We start from the raw sequence: 13,330 nt of genomic DNA, 5'->3' as shown, positions 1-13,330 counted from the left end.
GTAATATATATATATAAATAACATAATAGTTAGTCAAAAAGAAAACTAGGAGAGGTTAATCAAAAATTTAGGAAAGAAGTTGAGTCATTAAAATATATATAAATAATAATAATTCTGAAATAAAATATTTGATTAAAAAATAGCATTTAGGTAAAAAGAGAATTTATATAACAAAAATAGATAAATACTTAAATATAAAAAATATATAATAAAATAAATATAGTTAGATAAAAATAATAAATATAAAATATTTATCCATGATATATATGCATACAAAGAAAAATAATAAAAAGAAATTTCAAAGAAATGATGAAAGAGTTGTAGGAAGGTTAATAAACAAATATTGAAATTTACGAGTATATTACACCTCATTATTGCATTGTTAAATATCATGGCATGTAGACGTATTGTGTGCACTAGTCAAAGCCCCGATGATGAGACTTTTCGAAAGAGCTTGCAAAGGCGACTTCCTTTGAAAAATTCTCTAGGTGAAAGGATACTTCTGAGTCCCACCAGTACGATGGGAAGGCTCTGAGATTGTCTTTAATAAAAGCTTCTACTCATAATAAGTTTGCATTCGCTAAAAATATTATTTTCAAATGTGAATGATTACCCTGATGATGGGATTTACTCATTAGACTTATGAAGGCGAGTTTCTCAAGTATTTTCCTAGGTGAGAGAATACTCTCGGATCCCAGTAATGTGATGGGCAGATTCAAGAAATAAACTCAATAAATGGCTTTCGTTTGTCATTATCTAGATTTTATGCCGTGCATTTCACAATTGCATCATGTGCACGTCACACTCATAAAATCGAATAAAATGTTTACTTTGCTAGTAAAATAAAGAATAAAGTAAATAAATAATAATTAGGGAAATATAAGAATAAAATCAATAATTTAGGCTATAATAGGATAACATATGATTAAATGGTACCGTTTGTGGAACAGGCATCATAGAGGGCGCTAATCTTTCCCCATGCATAACCGTACTTCCAAACCCCACTCTAAAAATTTGCAAACTAGCTTATTGCTTTCTAAACGAACTTAAAATCAATTTAAGGCTTCGTCAAATAGAACCAATTTAACAAGTAGCCAATCACACCTAGACCAAAAAGATTGGTTGTGGCTCTTAAGTTTTCCACGTCTAGCGGTCAAATTCTCGAACTCGCATATTATGACAGCTTGGTGACTCCACTAGGGATGAATGAAAGTCGAGCCATAATTAATCATAGGTTATCCTAAGCCTTAAATAATTTAGTGTTTCCATTAAATTTGAGCATTTGTTTTATGTACTATGTTTTATCGTCGTTATTTTATTGTTTTTATTAATTGTAAGGAATTTAAGATAGAGGGATGTGAGATTGTCTATCAAAGGTTGGTACGTTCCTTCACACACACGACACATTCTGCATTCATGTATAAGCCTTTAGCTTGGGCTCTATCTTTTATTAGGAGGAAGTTTAGTAGCTATGCTCTTGCGAGGTGATAACCTTCGTATAGGCTAGTGAAAACTCCCACTCAAATTGAACCTAGTCTAGTTAAAGCTTCTAATGGGTGAGGACCATAAAGGAGGCCAGATGTCAAAAAAAGGAGGAGAGAAAAAATTTTAGCAGTAGCCAGGTCTCGAAAAAAAATCCTAGAAAGCCTATTGAAAATCCCAAGAATCCGTGTTAACAAAAAAACCCAAAAGCCAAAAATCCTAGCTTTCCTATCCTACTAGCCGACAAAATACCACCTAAAAAAAAAACAAAGAAACCTTTCTAAAACCCCTAGTTTCACCTTTTCTAGCAACTGGTAAAATACCCAAAGGAAATCACCAAGAAAAAATAAAAACAAAGGCACAAAAATGAAAGGAAAAGAAAAGGGTTTCGGGTTTTGAGTTTTAGGCTTAATGAGGTAAGTCTTGAAATTTTTGGGGTTTGAAATGTGTGGGGTGTCATTGGTGTGAAGGACCCATGGTTCAACGGTGAGAAGCGATGATCAAGAAAAGAGGATTAGAGAGAAAGAATAGTTAGGGTTTTGAAGAAAGAGTGAAGGGAAGAATCGGGTAAAGAGAGGAGAGAACATTGGCGGCTAAAGAGAAAATGGAAAGGAGAAATGAAGCGAGAGGCAAAAAAGAGAGTTTAAATACCTAGGGTTGTGAGGGATAGGGGCACAAAATGGCACCGTTTTGGCCAAAGTAGTTAAGTTTGAAGGGAGGCTTAAAACGGCACCATTTTAAAGAGAGTGAGACCACTCATTTGGGCCCTCAAACGGTACATTTCACAAGAGGGAGTTAGGCTTCTTGAAGCAAGCTCGTGGGCTCTCTTGTGGTTTGATCTGATTTGGGCTATCTAGGGTCCAATGTTTTGGGTATGTTTTGGACCTTTGATTATTTGGGCTTGTATATTGATGTTAGTATTTATTTTATGAGCATTTTTAATATAGTTTTGCATGATAAATATGTATTTATGAAATAATAAATAGGGAAAAATGTATTTGTAGTATGAATATTAGAAATAGGGGAAATGAAGTTATCAAAATAAGGAAATATATATATATATATATATAGGCATAAAATAATGTGGTCAAATGGGAGCAAAATAGGCCCTCATGTGAAATAGATAGAAAGAATAATAAATAGAAAAAAATACATCTCAATATAAAAACAGGTTTAAGAAGAAAAAAGCAGAAAATATATTAAAAAAAGAGAGAAGAAAATGTATCTAAAAAATTAGCTCCTAGGTAAGTGAAGAATAATGGGATAAATATTTAGTTGGAAGGGAAATGCATTTAGTGGGTAAAAAAATAGAAATATATAATATAAAAATTATTTAGTTCTAAGATAACAATCATGAATCCAATTAAAATATAAGAGTAAATATTTAGTTATAGAAAATAGGCATAGAAAAAAATAAAATAGAGAAGGATAAATAACACTTAGTCTATAGGTACGAAAGTAGAACATATGTGTATGTAAAAAAAAAAAATGTATGTACAAGTATAATATTACTAATGAAGAGAATATCAAATTATATCGATGATGGGATGTTCATCTAGAATGCTAGAAGTCGCAATTCCGAATGAATTTTCCTAGGTTAGGGATTTCGATTAAGATCTCACCAATACAATGGGAAGGTCTCAATATTGAATCTCGATGTTTCTAATCTTAAATAAATGAAAATATGTTAACCTAATTATTAATTAAGCAAAATATAAAAACAAAAGAAGTAAAGAAATAATGAAAATAATAAATATAATAGTAACAATAATAAATACAAGAGAATAAATGGTATATATATTTATAGTTTCAAGAATATATAATATCATGAAGAATAAGGATACTCATGATAATAAATAAATAAATAATGATAATAAAACTTTCTTATAGATGGTAAGATAATAATAATAATGAATATAGAGAATAATCCGTAGTGGACATTGGGGTTTGTAGCACATCACGCATCATTATTGCTTTATTAAATGTCATGGCATATAGATGTACTGTGTGCACGAGTCAAAGCCCCGATGATGGGACTTTCTGAAAGAGCTTGCGAAGGTGAGTTCCTTCGAAAAATTTCCTAGGTAAAAAGATACTTCTAAGTCCCACCAGTACGATGGGAGGGCTCAAAGAATGTCTTTAATAAGGGCTTCTGCTTGTAAGCATTCACAAAAAATATTATTTTCAAATGTTAATGATTACTCCGATGATGGGATTTACTCGTTAAACTTACGAAGGTGAGTTTTTCGAGTATTTCCTTAGGTGAGAGAATAGTGTCGGATCCCACTAGTATGATGGGTGTATTCAGAAGTACACTTAATAGATGGTTTTCATTTGGTATTATCTAGATTTTATGCCATGCATTTCACAATTGCATCATGTGCATGTCTCACCCGTAAAACCAAATAAAATGTTTTAAATTGTGAATAAAATAAAAGATAAAATAAATAAACAAGGATTAGGAAAACATAAGAATAAAATTAAAAAGTTGATGTTAATAGAATAACATATGATTAAGTGCTAATGTTAGTGGAACGAGCATCACAAGGGTGCTACTCTTTACCCATGCGTAATTGTACTTCTGAACCCAACTCTGAAATACATAGGGCAAGTCTTGTTCTTTAAGCAATGTTAAAATTAATTAAGACTTCGTCAAGAAGAACAAATTTAATATATGGTCAATCGAACCTAGATGAAAAAGATTGGTGGCTACTCTCTAAATTTTTCACATTTAGGAGTCAAGTTTCTAGACCCGTACGTTACAACAAAAAGGCAATAGTTGTATTATAAAAATTTCAAAAGAAGTGAGTAGGGTAGTGGCAGGCCCAAAGTTCTTGCTAGATTGAGTCTTTACTTTCACATTTTTTAAATGTTCTAAATTTAGGCTCTTTCTTATTTTTATGAATAACTACAATTCTTAATTTTTTTTTGTATTTGATATTAATTTTTCATTTTTCTGTTACATTGTCGTATTAAAAATCAGTTAATAAAAAATCTTAATGTGAAAAACGCTTTTCTTAAATTATGTGTCAAAGCATTGTAGTAATTAATAATTTTTACAATTAAGAAAGTATAATATAAATACATATATGCATACATACATACATATACATGGGACCTACATTAAGAAAAGTGGTGTCACATGACACCACTCATTCATTGAAGTGTCAAATATTTGTATTTGTTATATTACATATGTTAGAGCTTTATATAATTAATGATATTAATGAACCCACAAATTTTTTTACAATTTTGTAGAGAGTAGGGTTAAAGACCCCAAATCAAACTAAATTTATCAAAAACTAATTTAAATACTACATGGAAAGACAAAAAAAATTCTTCTATAATTTAAGATTTTATTAAAAAAGTCAAAACCTAAACTACTCTCACTCTTAAAAAATTCAAGTCCTACTCTTTAGATCCGCAATGACCTTCTTAAAAGTAATTTTGACACCACTCAAAAAATTCCTAGATCCTCTCCTATATATATATATATATTATTTGTGTATTTAATTTTCATTTCAAATACCTTAAGAGGATGGCGGATTGATATGCATGTATTAGATGAAATGGAGAAGAAAGATGATATTATACCTGCCAAGTTGTTAATCCGAAAATCAATATGCTGAATAGAAGACAGGTTTCCAACAGCTGATGGAATTTCACCTGAAACATAAAATTCAAGCCCTTAATTTAAAGTTGTACTAGATCCTTTCTTTGTTGAGCACTAGGCAAATATTTTATTTATCTTTATTATTCAACAAAACAGGTATTGTCATATTCCTGTTTTTGTCTTCTTTAAATCATACTTTTGTGTGGAATTTTACGAAGATCTTTAATATAAATTATGCGTGTGTGTGTTTTTAATTTTCATTTCAAATGCTTAAGAGGATAGCAGATTAATATGCACGTATCATATGAAAAAGGAGAAAAAAGATGATACTATACCTGTCAAGCTGTTATTCGAAAGATCAAGGCGTATAATAGAAGTCAGGCTTCCAATAGCTGATGGAATTTCACCTGAAACATAAAATTCAAGCCCTCAATTTAAGTTGAAATTTTACCTAGCCCTTTCTTTGTTGAGCACTAGGCATATATTTTATTTATCTTTGTTATTCAACAAAACAGGTGCTCTCATTACCCTTTTTTGTCTTCTTTAAATCGTACTTTTGTATGGAATTTTACGAAGATCCTATTCATATCAATCTGCTATCCTTTTTAAGTATTTGAAATGAAAAATAAAAACCCACACATGCTATATANATGCTATATATATAATATATATATATATATATATATATATATATATTATAAATAAATCATATAAAGGAGAAGAAAGATAATACTATACCTGTCAAGTTGTTTTCCGAAAGATCAAGGTGCATAATAGAAGTCAGGCTTCCAACAACTGATGGAATTTCACCAGAAACATAAAATTTAATCCCTCAAACTAAGTTAAAATTTTACCTATCCCTTTCTTTGTTGAGCACTAGGCATCTATTTTATTTATCTTTATTTTTTGACAAAACAGGGTGCTCTCATTTTCCTGTTTTTATCTTCTTTAAATCGTACTTTTGCCTGGTATTTTTCCAAGATCCTTGTTAAATAGCTCAAAATGGTTATTACGAGGATGAATCTCAAATTTACAGCTCAAACAAAACCTAATTAGACAGTACTTAACATAGTCGATGTAAGTTGATCTACAATGAAATTATTAGTGTTGAAATGAATATTTGCGATAAGATAAGGTTGATGCTTGAGAAAGATAGGCAACCTGAAATCTGATTATTTTCCAAATACAACCATTTCGAGTTACAAATCATTCTTTTTCTCTGCTTGGTTGTAACGCTGAATGCATGTTATAATTTGCCCTGCATCAGGCTTCATTTCTCTTAAATCTTTGGTTGTCACTTTATGTGTAGTGTTTCGCTCTATGTCCGTATGATTTGATATGTTGATCATTTTATGTAATGTGTTACATTCTGGTTATGTTGTATTTTCTATGTAATAGCAGATTATCCCGAGCCTTTAAGCTGAACTCACTATATAACTTTCAGTGATTATTAATACAAATTTTTATGGCTGAGAAAAAAAAATCCATTCTCTTATCAGTTGGTTTCACAACCAATCTTCATGTATGTGTCAACCATTTCCAAATCCGAAGACCAATTCCTAATCTTTTGACTCTACTAATCAAAAGCCGATACCTCAACCATCTATACCTATATATTAAAATTATCCCCGAAGGAGTTCATTTGAGAGCCATGTGGTGAGTGTAATTGAGTGACACGTGCTGATTAACTGGGTTGGGAGGAAGCGGCTTAGGAGGAGTTGTATTGGAATGCTCAATTGGTTAACACAAGGTGGCTTAATTTGATTGGGACATATATGGTATTTTTTTTATTGAGGATAATTGTTGGGTATCCTTTTTTGGATTGATTTCAGGCAGGGAGACAAAAAGGCTAGAAAAAACATTCCTGAGAAAAAAATTGATTTAATGTAGTTTAAAATATCTATAACACTATATTAAAACTGTCCCGAAGCAGGTGCTCGGTTCACAACTATCCGGGACATGTTAGGTATTTGTAAAGTTTAAAGGGTTTTGTGAACAATAGATTTTTTAATGGTGTTTTGGGTGATTGTGGAATTTTTGGGGCCATTTTGCCTCTTCATGATAAGTTTTCTTTTCCTCTTGAGGGCATTTTCGGATTTTTAATATATGTCCATGCTCTTTTGGTCCTTTCCATCGTCTTAGAGTTCTGAAGATCTCTTCTCTTTTTTTCCCTTTCGTGTCTTTCTTCTCTCTTTTGCAGCTCCTTTTTCTTGCTTTATTGGTTTTCTTTTACTTTTCTTCTCTTATGGGTTGTTGACAAGAAACACTACTTATTGTCAACTCCCCATTAAGATTGTTTGTAATTTTTTCGGAAAAATTAGCACTCCTAAACACACTCATAGCTCCTATAATATTTTCTTATAATATTAATTTTTTATAATAGTGATGTATATATATTGGAGTTCAAAATTTATCTGCACTCCTAAACACTTTGAAATTTATTGTAAAGCTTCCATTCCAACCAACATTAGAATACTCCTTTGAGAATATATGTTAACCATTACATTTGTAGGTTGCATTTGTGAATGCATCAGCTGTTTTTGTTTGTAAATATATTTATTAAGATTTTAATGTTAAAAATATTTGCATACCATTATTATGATATGTAAAAATTTTTTCGTATTGCTTTCATTAAAACTTACAGTACAACAATATCTCCCCAACATAACGCGAGGGTAAAAGTATGTGAAAGAAATCTACTTTATCATAGATTGAGCCTTTGGTTGAAGAAGAGAAATTGCAATGAAAGTCTCAAGCCTCAAACAATTTATTTGAAAGAATATGGGAGAATTTTTAAACTCTTTTAAGTTTACATTTTTTACATATGCATGTGTAAGATTTTGTTTGAAAATTTAAATTTTAGATTTTGGGAATAAGAAATCAAGTGACAAAAAAAGATGTTTTTTCTTTAAAAAAAATGATGAAAATGATTTCAAAAAAATTGATGGTTACTATTTGGAATGAACACATTCTAATAAATACCCCAAACCAACTCTCCAAACACTCTCACACCCTAGGCCAATCAAGCACCTAAATCCAAAAGAAAGAAAAAGTTCTGAAATTTCATGATACCAAAAGTTGATAATTTTTGTCTAGGTAATGATCAATGAAATAAAATGTTAAGTTGCTAGATTCCTTTCGAAAAAACCAATTAATAAGGCAGTCCCATAAAAAATTCTGAATTTGATAGTTTGATAAGTGTCAAGGCTATGCTAAAACTTCACAAAACACAAACCATTCAACTCATGCTCTAAAGCTTCCTCACATGTACCCATACTCCCATGTATCAGTTGTGAAAGTGCTAACACCTTCCTCACATGTCCTTGTACTCTTGAACTCAATCTGTTTTGTAAATTATAACCTATCTTTTTAATGAACCTAAGTCAAGTCTAAGATATCAGTAAGAAAGATAGATTCATTTAGGTAGTCGATTGCACATAAATAAAAAAACAAAAATTGATAGTGATTCTTTTTTACGTCGAATGGTTGAGCTATTGGACTCACACGTTACGACAATGTAAGTGACAAATTTTAGTAAATTCCATTACTTATTGTCGAAAAATCAACAAAATTAAAAATATAGTGAGAAAATTCAATGAAATTGCATGAAGTGTTCGTTGAATCACTTAAATCGACATTTAGTTTCTTTCTACCATGTGTGATTGACATGTCTACTTGACATTATTGCAAAGGAAAATCTGGGCAATGTTCCTCCAATCTCAAAAATTAGTCCATTGTTCACTTTTCTCTTAGCCAAAAACAAAGTATAATAAACTTTTCATGTTCCAAGGCTTACACTTCTGTATCTTACAAAAAAAAAAAAAAAAAGCCCTAAGCTGTCCAAGTCTAAGAGGACCCAGTTAGCGGAAGTCATATTTTTCCAAATGTTATGTTAAGGCATGACACAGAGACAGTAAGAAAGGCTGGAGCTAACAAATTGGAATTCATATAGCAACCGGCTATCAAATCAATGTAGAGGGGCAATGGATGAAGTGATAGAAACATAAGCCATAAAGTGTGTCAAAGGAAGAAGAATGGGAGCCCATTTATGGAAGTTACATATCGTGTATATAAAGGTATAAAAATTACATTCTTTTTCTCATATTCAAAAGTATCCCACACGCTTGAAAACCTACTACCTCTAAAACTTCGTTTCAAGACTTTCTTTTTATCAGATATTTTTGTGAATTTTAAATCTTACTAGTGTTTGGATCCTGTTTAGTAATGTGGTCGGTTTTTGTATATCATTCATAATATTTTCATTTACTTGTATAATTAAAACTAAAATAAAAAATTTAAACTTACGAATAAAAATAATTTATTAACTAATCATTTCAATTTGTCTAAAGAAAAGCCAGCAGAAAACATACCTGTTAGGTTGTTCCTATAGAGGGACAAGTAGCTTAATCTCGTCAAATTCCCGATTTCTTCAGGCACACTTCCCTCCAAGGCATTACTAGATAAAATTAAAACTTGTAACTCTTTGCACTTGAATAAACTGGTTGGAATTCTACCTGAAAGGTTATTTAATCCCAAAATTAGAAATTGTAATTTAGGAAGTTGATCAAATATAGCCTATGCAAGTTGACTTACAATGAGATTGTTAGTGTTGAAATCAATATTCGCAATAAAGATATATTGAAGGTTGAGAAAGGTATGTGACCTGAAAGTTGATTTTGTACCACATATAAATATTTCAGGCTAGGAAGAGTTCTAATTGCTACAATCATTGTCATATACGAACAACTCTTTTAAGAATTGACATAGAACCCGAACAAAACAGGATAACACCTAAAGAAGTTGTTATTGTACAAACAACCTCTGATGTTGATTGAAAGAATCAAACTATGATGGGATTTCTCCGCTAAAACTGTTACCAAAAGTTATATACTGCAACCAAGGCAAATTAGCCAACCCCATGGGTAATGAGCCTTGAAACTTGTTGCTTCGGATGTTAAGCTGACTAAGAAAAGAGAGATTTCCCAAGTGAGGTGGGACACCAAACACATATTGGCTGTATTTCACAAAGAGCATCTGCTTGGCATTATTGCACATGAAAATCTGTACAATGCTCCTGCGATTGCAGAAACTGGTCCAGTGTTTACACTTCTCTCTTAGCCAAAAAGACAGAGTATAATAAACGTGCCAGGAATGCGTGCTTTGTTCCATTCTTTACGCTTCTGTGTCGTGCCAACAGAAACAAACTTTAAGCTGTCCAAGTCTTAAAAAGTCTAATTTCAAATGTTAAGGCTTGACAGAGAGTGTCAGAGGGACGAAATTGGAATTCACTTAGCTACGAAAAGCCTTTTACGTATGAGATGGGCACAGACCAAAAGGTTTGCAGGTTGGTTGAATAGGCTCCTATGAACTTTCAGTTCGGTCAACGACTTGACTTTTGATCCAAGACTTGGTTGAATAGGCTCGTTTGAACCTTCAGTTCCGTCGACGACTTGACTTTTGATCAAGAACTCGATTGTAATTATTTATTTTCAATCATAAAAATAAAGAAAGATTTATTATGATTTTCAATGGCAATACTTGAATAAAGATTTAATAATCTCATAATCTCGTTGAAAACTATACCTAATGAATTAGATAGATTAAATAATTGATAAACATAAACCCAGTAAATTGAGTTGCTTGACACAACATACAGTTGTAAGGTATAAGGTTCTCTTCCTTTTCTTGTTTGGAATTAATCGGCAAAATTCACCAAGATATGTCTTAATTCCTATCTACGAGATGCAGTCGAACATGTTCTCTGCAGTCTATACGGTGCATATAGGAGGATGGAATCACTAATAGATATTATTACCTTCTACACATTCTTTTATTCCTTCTCAAATGCTTGATGGTAATATGGCCCCATTCAGCATTGAGTACACAAGATTTTAATTGTTTGGTGATGCTAGTCCTCTGGGGTAAAGAAAAGAGAGAAAGTATATACTTTTGTCTCTTCAACAAATCTTTTCCTTTTCAGAGGTGCATTAATTGATTTCCTTAATCTAATGTCAATGATTAGGCCCATTTCTCTTATCTTGTTCTTGTTAAACAACAAGATTTTATCTTTGGAGTAGTGCTTTCTCTGCTTTTCTGGATAAATAAAACTTTTACTTATCCCAAAAAAGAATTCAAAAATCATAATTAAAGTATAAATTAAAAATTAAAAATCATTGAGTACTGAGGAAAGAAAGAAAAGTAGATTTTTAAATAGATAACAACATAAATGACTATATAAAATAAAAATTTTATATAATATTATAACCAAAGTTAAATTCCATAGTTAATACTATATCATTCCTAACTTAATTATCATCAATTCATGATATTATATATCATTTAGATATCCTGAGAAGAAATTCAACAAATATATAAATATTTTTTTATCAGATTTTTTTTGATAACCTACTACCTCTAAAACTTCGTTTCAAGACTTTCTTTATCAGATATTTTTGTGAATTTTAAATCTTACTAGTGTTTGAATCCTGTTTAGTAATGTGGTTGGTTTTTGTATATCATTCATAATATTTTCATTTACTCGTATAATTAAAACTAAAATAAAAAGTTTAAACTCATGAATAAAAATAATTTGCTAACTAATCTTTTTAATTTGTCTAAAGAAAAGCCAACAGAAAGCATACCTGTTAGATCATTCCCATTGAGGGCTAAGTCGCTTAATCTTGTCAAATTCTCAATTTCCTCAGGCACACTTCCCTTCAAGGCAGTATCATATAAGAATAAAACTTCTAACTCTTTGCACTTGAATAAACTGGTTGGAATTCTACCTGAAAGGTTGTTTAATCCCAAAATTAGAGATTGTAATTTAGAAAGTTGATCAAATATAGCCTATGCTAGTTGACCTACAATGAGATTGTTAGTGTTGAAATCAATATTCGCAATAAAGATATATTGAAGGTTGAGAAAGATATGTGACCTGAAAGTTGATTTTGTCCCAAACGCAAATATTTCAAGTTAGAAAGATTTCCGATTGCTACAGGAATATGCCCTTTCAGATCGTTGTCATATAAGAATAACTCCTTAAGGTTTGACAAAGAACCCAAAGAAGACGGGATAACACCAAAGAAGTTGTTACCGTATAGAGACAAACTCTGAAGTTGAGTGAAGGAATCAAACCATGATGGGATTTCCCCACTGAAACTGTTGTTATCAAAGTTTATATATTGCAAGGAAGACAAATTAGCCAACTCCATGGGTAACGAGCCTTGAAAATTGTTGTTTGGGATGTTAAGCTTAGTAAGAAAAGAGAGATTTCCCAAGTGAGGTGGGATGGTGCCTATAAGACCCATGTCTGAAAGATTAAGAGTGACGACTCTTTGATGATCGGATCTGCAAGTGACACCAATCCAATTGCAAACGGAGGTAGTGGTAGACCAGTTGGTTGCCAATATGTTTTGAGGGTCATGAGTGACATGGGCTTTTAGTGCAAGAAGAGCCAATTGGTCAGTGGTGATGTTGGGTGATTCTGCTGACAAAGCAACCACAAAGTTGCACAACACCGCCACAAATACCATAAGAGGGAGAAGGAAGCTAGTGTTTCCCATAAGGTTATATTTTTGGTTGAGGCACTTTAAGAAAGAAACAACTGAGTGTGTTGCATCATTGTGTTGGTTGATGCTCTTAAAATACTAGTCTTAAAATACTAGTACATGCATGTTTCGCAATTGGTTGAAGCATTCTTTACGCTGCTATGCGGATGAGTCCATGTAAGACAATATTTTTATAGATTTTGGCACTGTAGAAAGGCCCTGCAAATTAAGAAAAGAAACATATAAATATTTTGATCATTACACTTTTGATTATTATTCCCTCGGTTAGTGATAGAGACTATGTTTGCTGAAGTATGTGAACTTGGGAATTTTGCAAAGGCTGGTTGGCAATTAAGCTTTTGAAAAATTCTTCCATTATTTAAAAGGCTTTTGTGTGTGAAATGGGCAGAGACCAAAGGGTCTTTAGCTTGGTTGAATAGGCTCCTATGAACTTTCAATTCGGTCGACGACTTGACTTTTGATTAAAAACTCGATTGTAATAAATTTATTTTCATAAAAATAAACCCAAACGGCACCATCTGGAGTGGACATACAGGCACCAAACGGTGCGTACTGGGACAAATTACATTTGTCTCTCATAGTCAAAATTATTGCACACGATCGGAGACTCACTAAGTCTATAACACTTGTATTCGTTTGGAGACTTTTTCATTAGATATTTATGTGA

General features: G+C 31.7%; 1 protein-coding gene across 1 annotated transcript in view; it reads right to left on the bottom strand.

Annotated features, from left to right (window-relative positions):
• Window positions 1-12,705, bottom strand: part of LOC18594340 (LRR receptor-like serine/threonine-protein kinase GSO2) — a 49,795-nt gene extending 37,090 nt beyond the window's left edge. Inside the window, exons 1-5 of the mRNA XM_018124846.1 lie at window positions 12,030-12,705; window positions 11,737-11,880; window positions 9,466-9,609; window positions 5,431-5,502; window positions 5,077-5,148 (exon numbers count right to left, since the gene is read on the bottom strand). Of these exons, the coding sequence (XP_017980335.1) occupies window positions 5,077-5,148; window positions 5,431-5,502; window positions 9,466-9,609; window positions 11,737-11,880; window positions 12,030-12,657 (1,060 nt within the window). The 5' untranslated portion in view covers window positions 12,658-12,705. The remainder of the gene's footprint in view (window positions 1-5,076; window positions 5,149-5,430; window positions 5,503-9,465; window positions 9,610-11,736; window positions 11,881-12,029) is intronic.

Source organism: Theobroma cacao, chromosome 7 (assembly GCF_000208745.1).
Source record: "Theobroma cacao cultivar B97-61/B2 chromosome 7, Criollo_cocoa_genome_V2, whole genome shotgun sequence".
In the NCBI taxonomy this organism is placed as follows: Eukaryota; Viridiplantae; Streptophyta; class Magnoliopsida; order Malvales; family Malvaceae; genus Theobroma; species Theobroma cacao.
The sequence above is the reverse complement of the archived record's forward strand: the minus strand, read 5'-3'. Positions and strand labels throughout refer to the sequence as shown.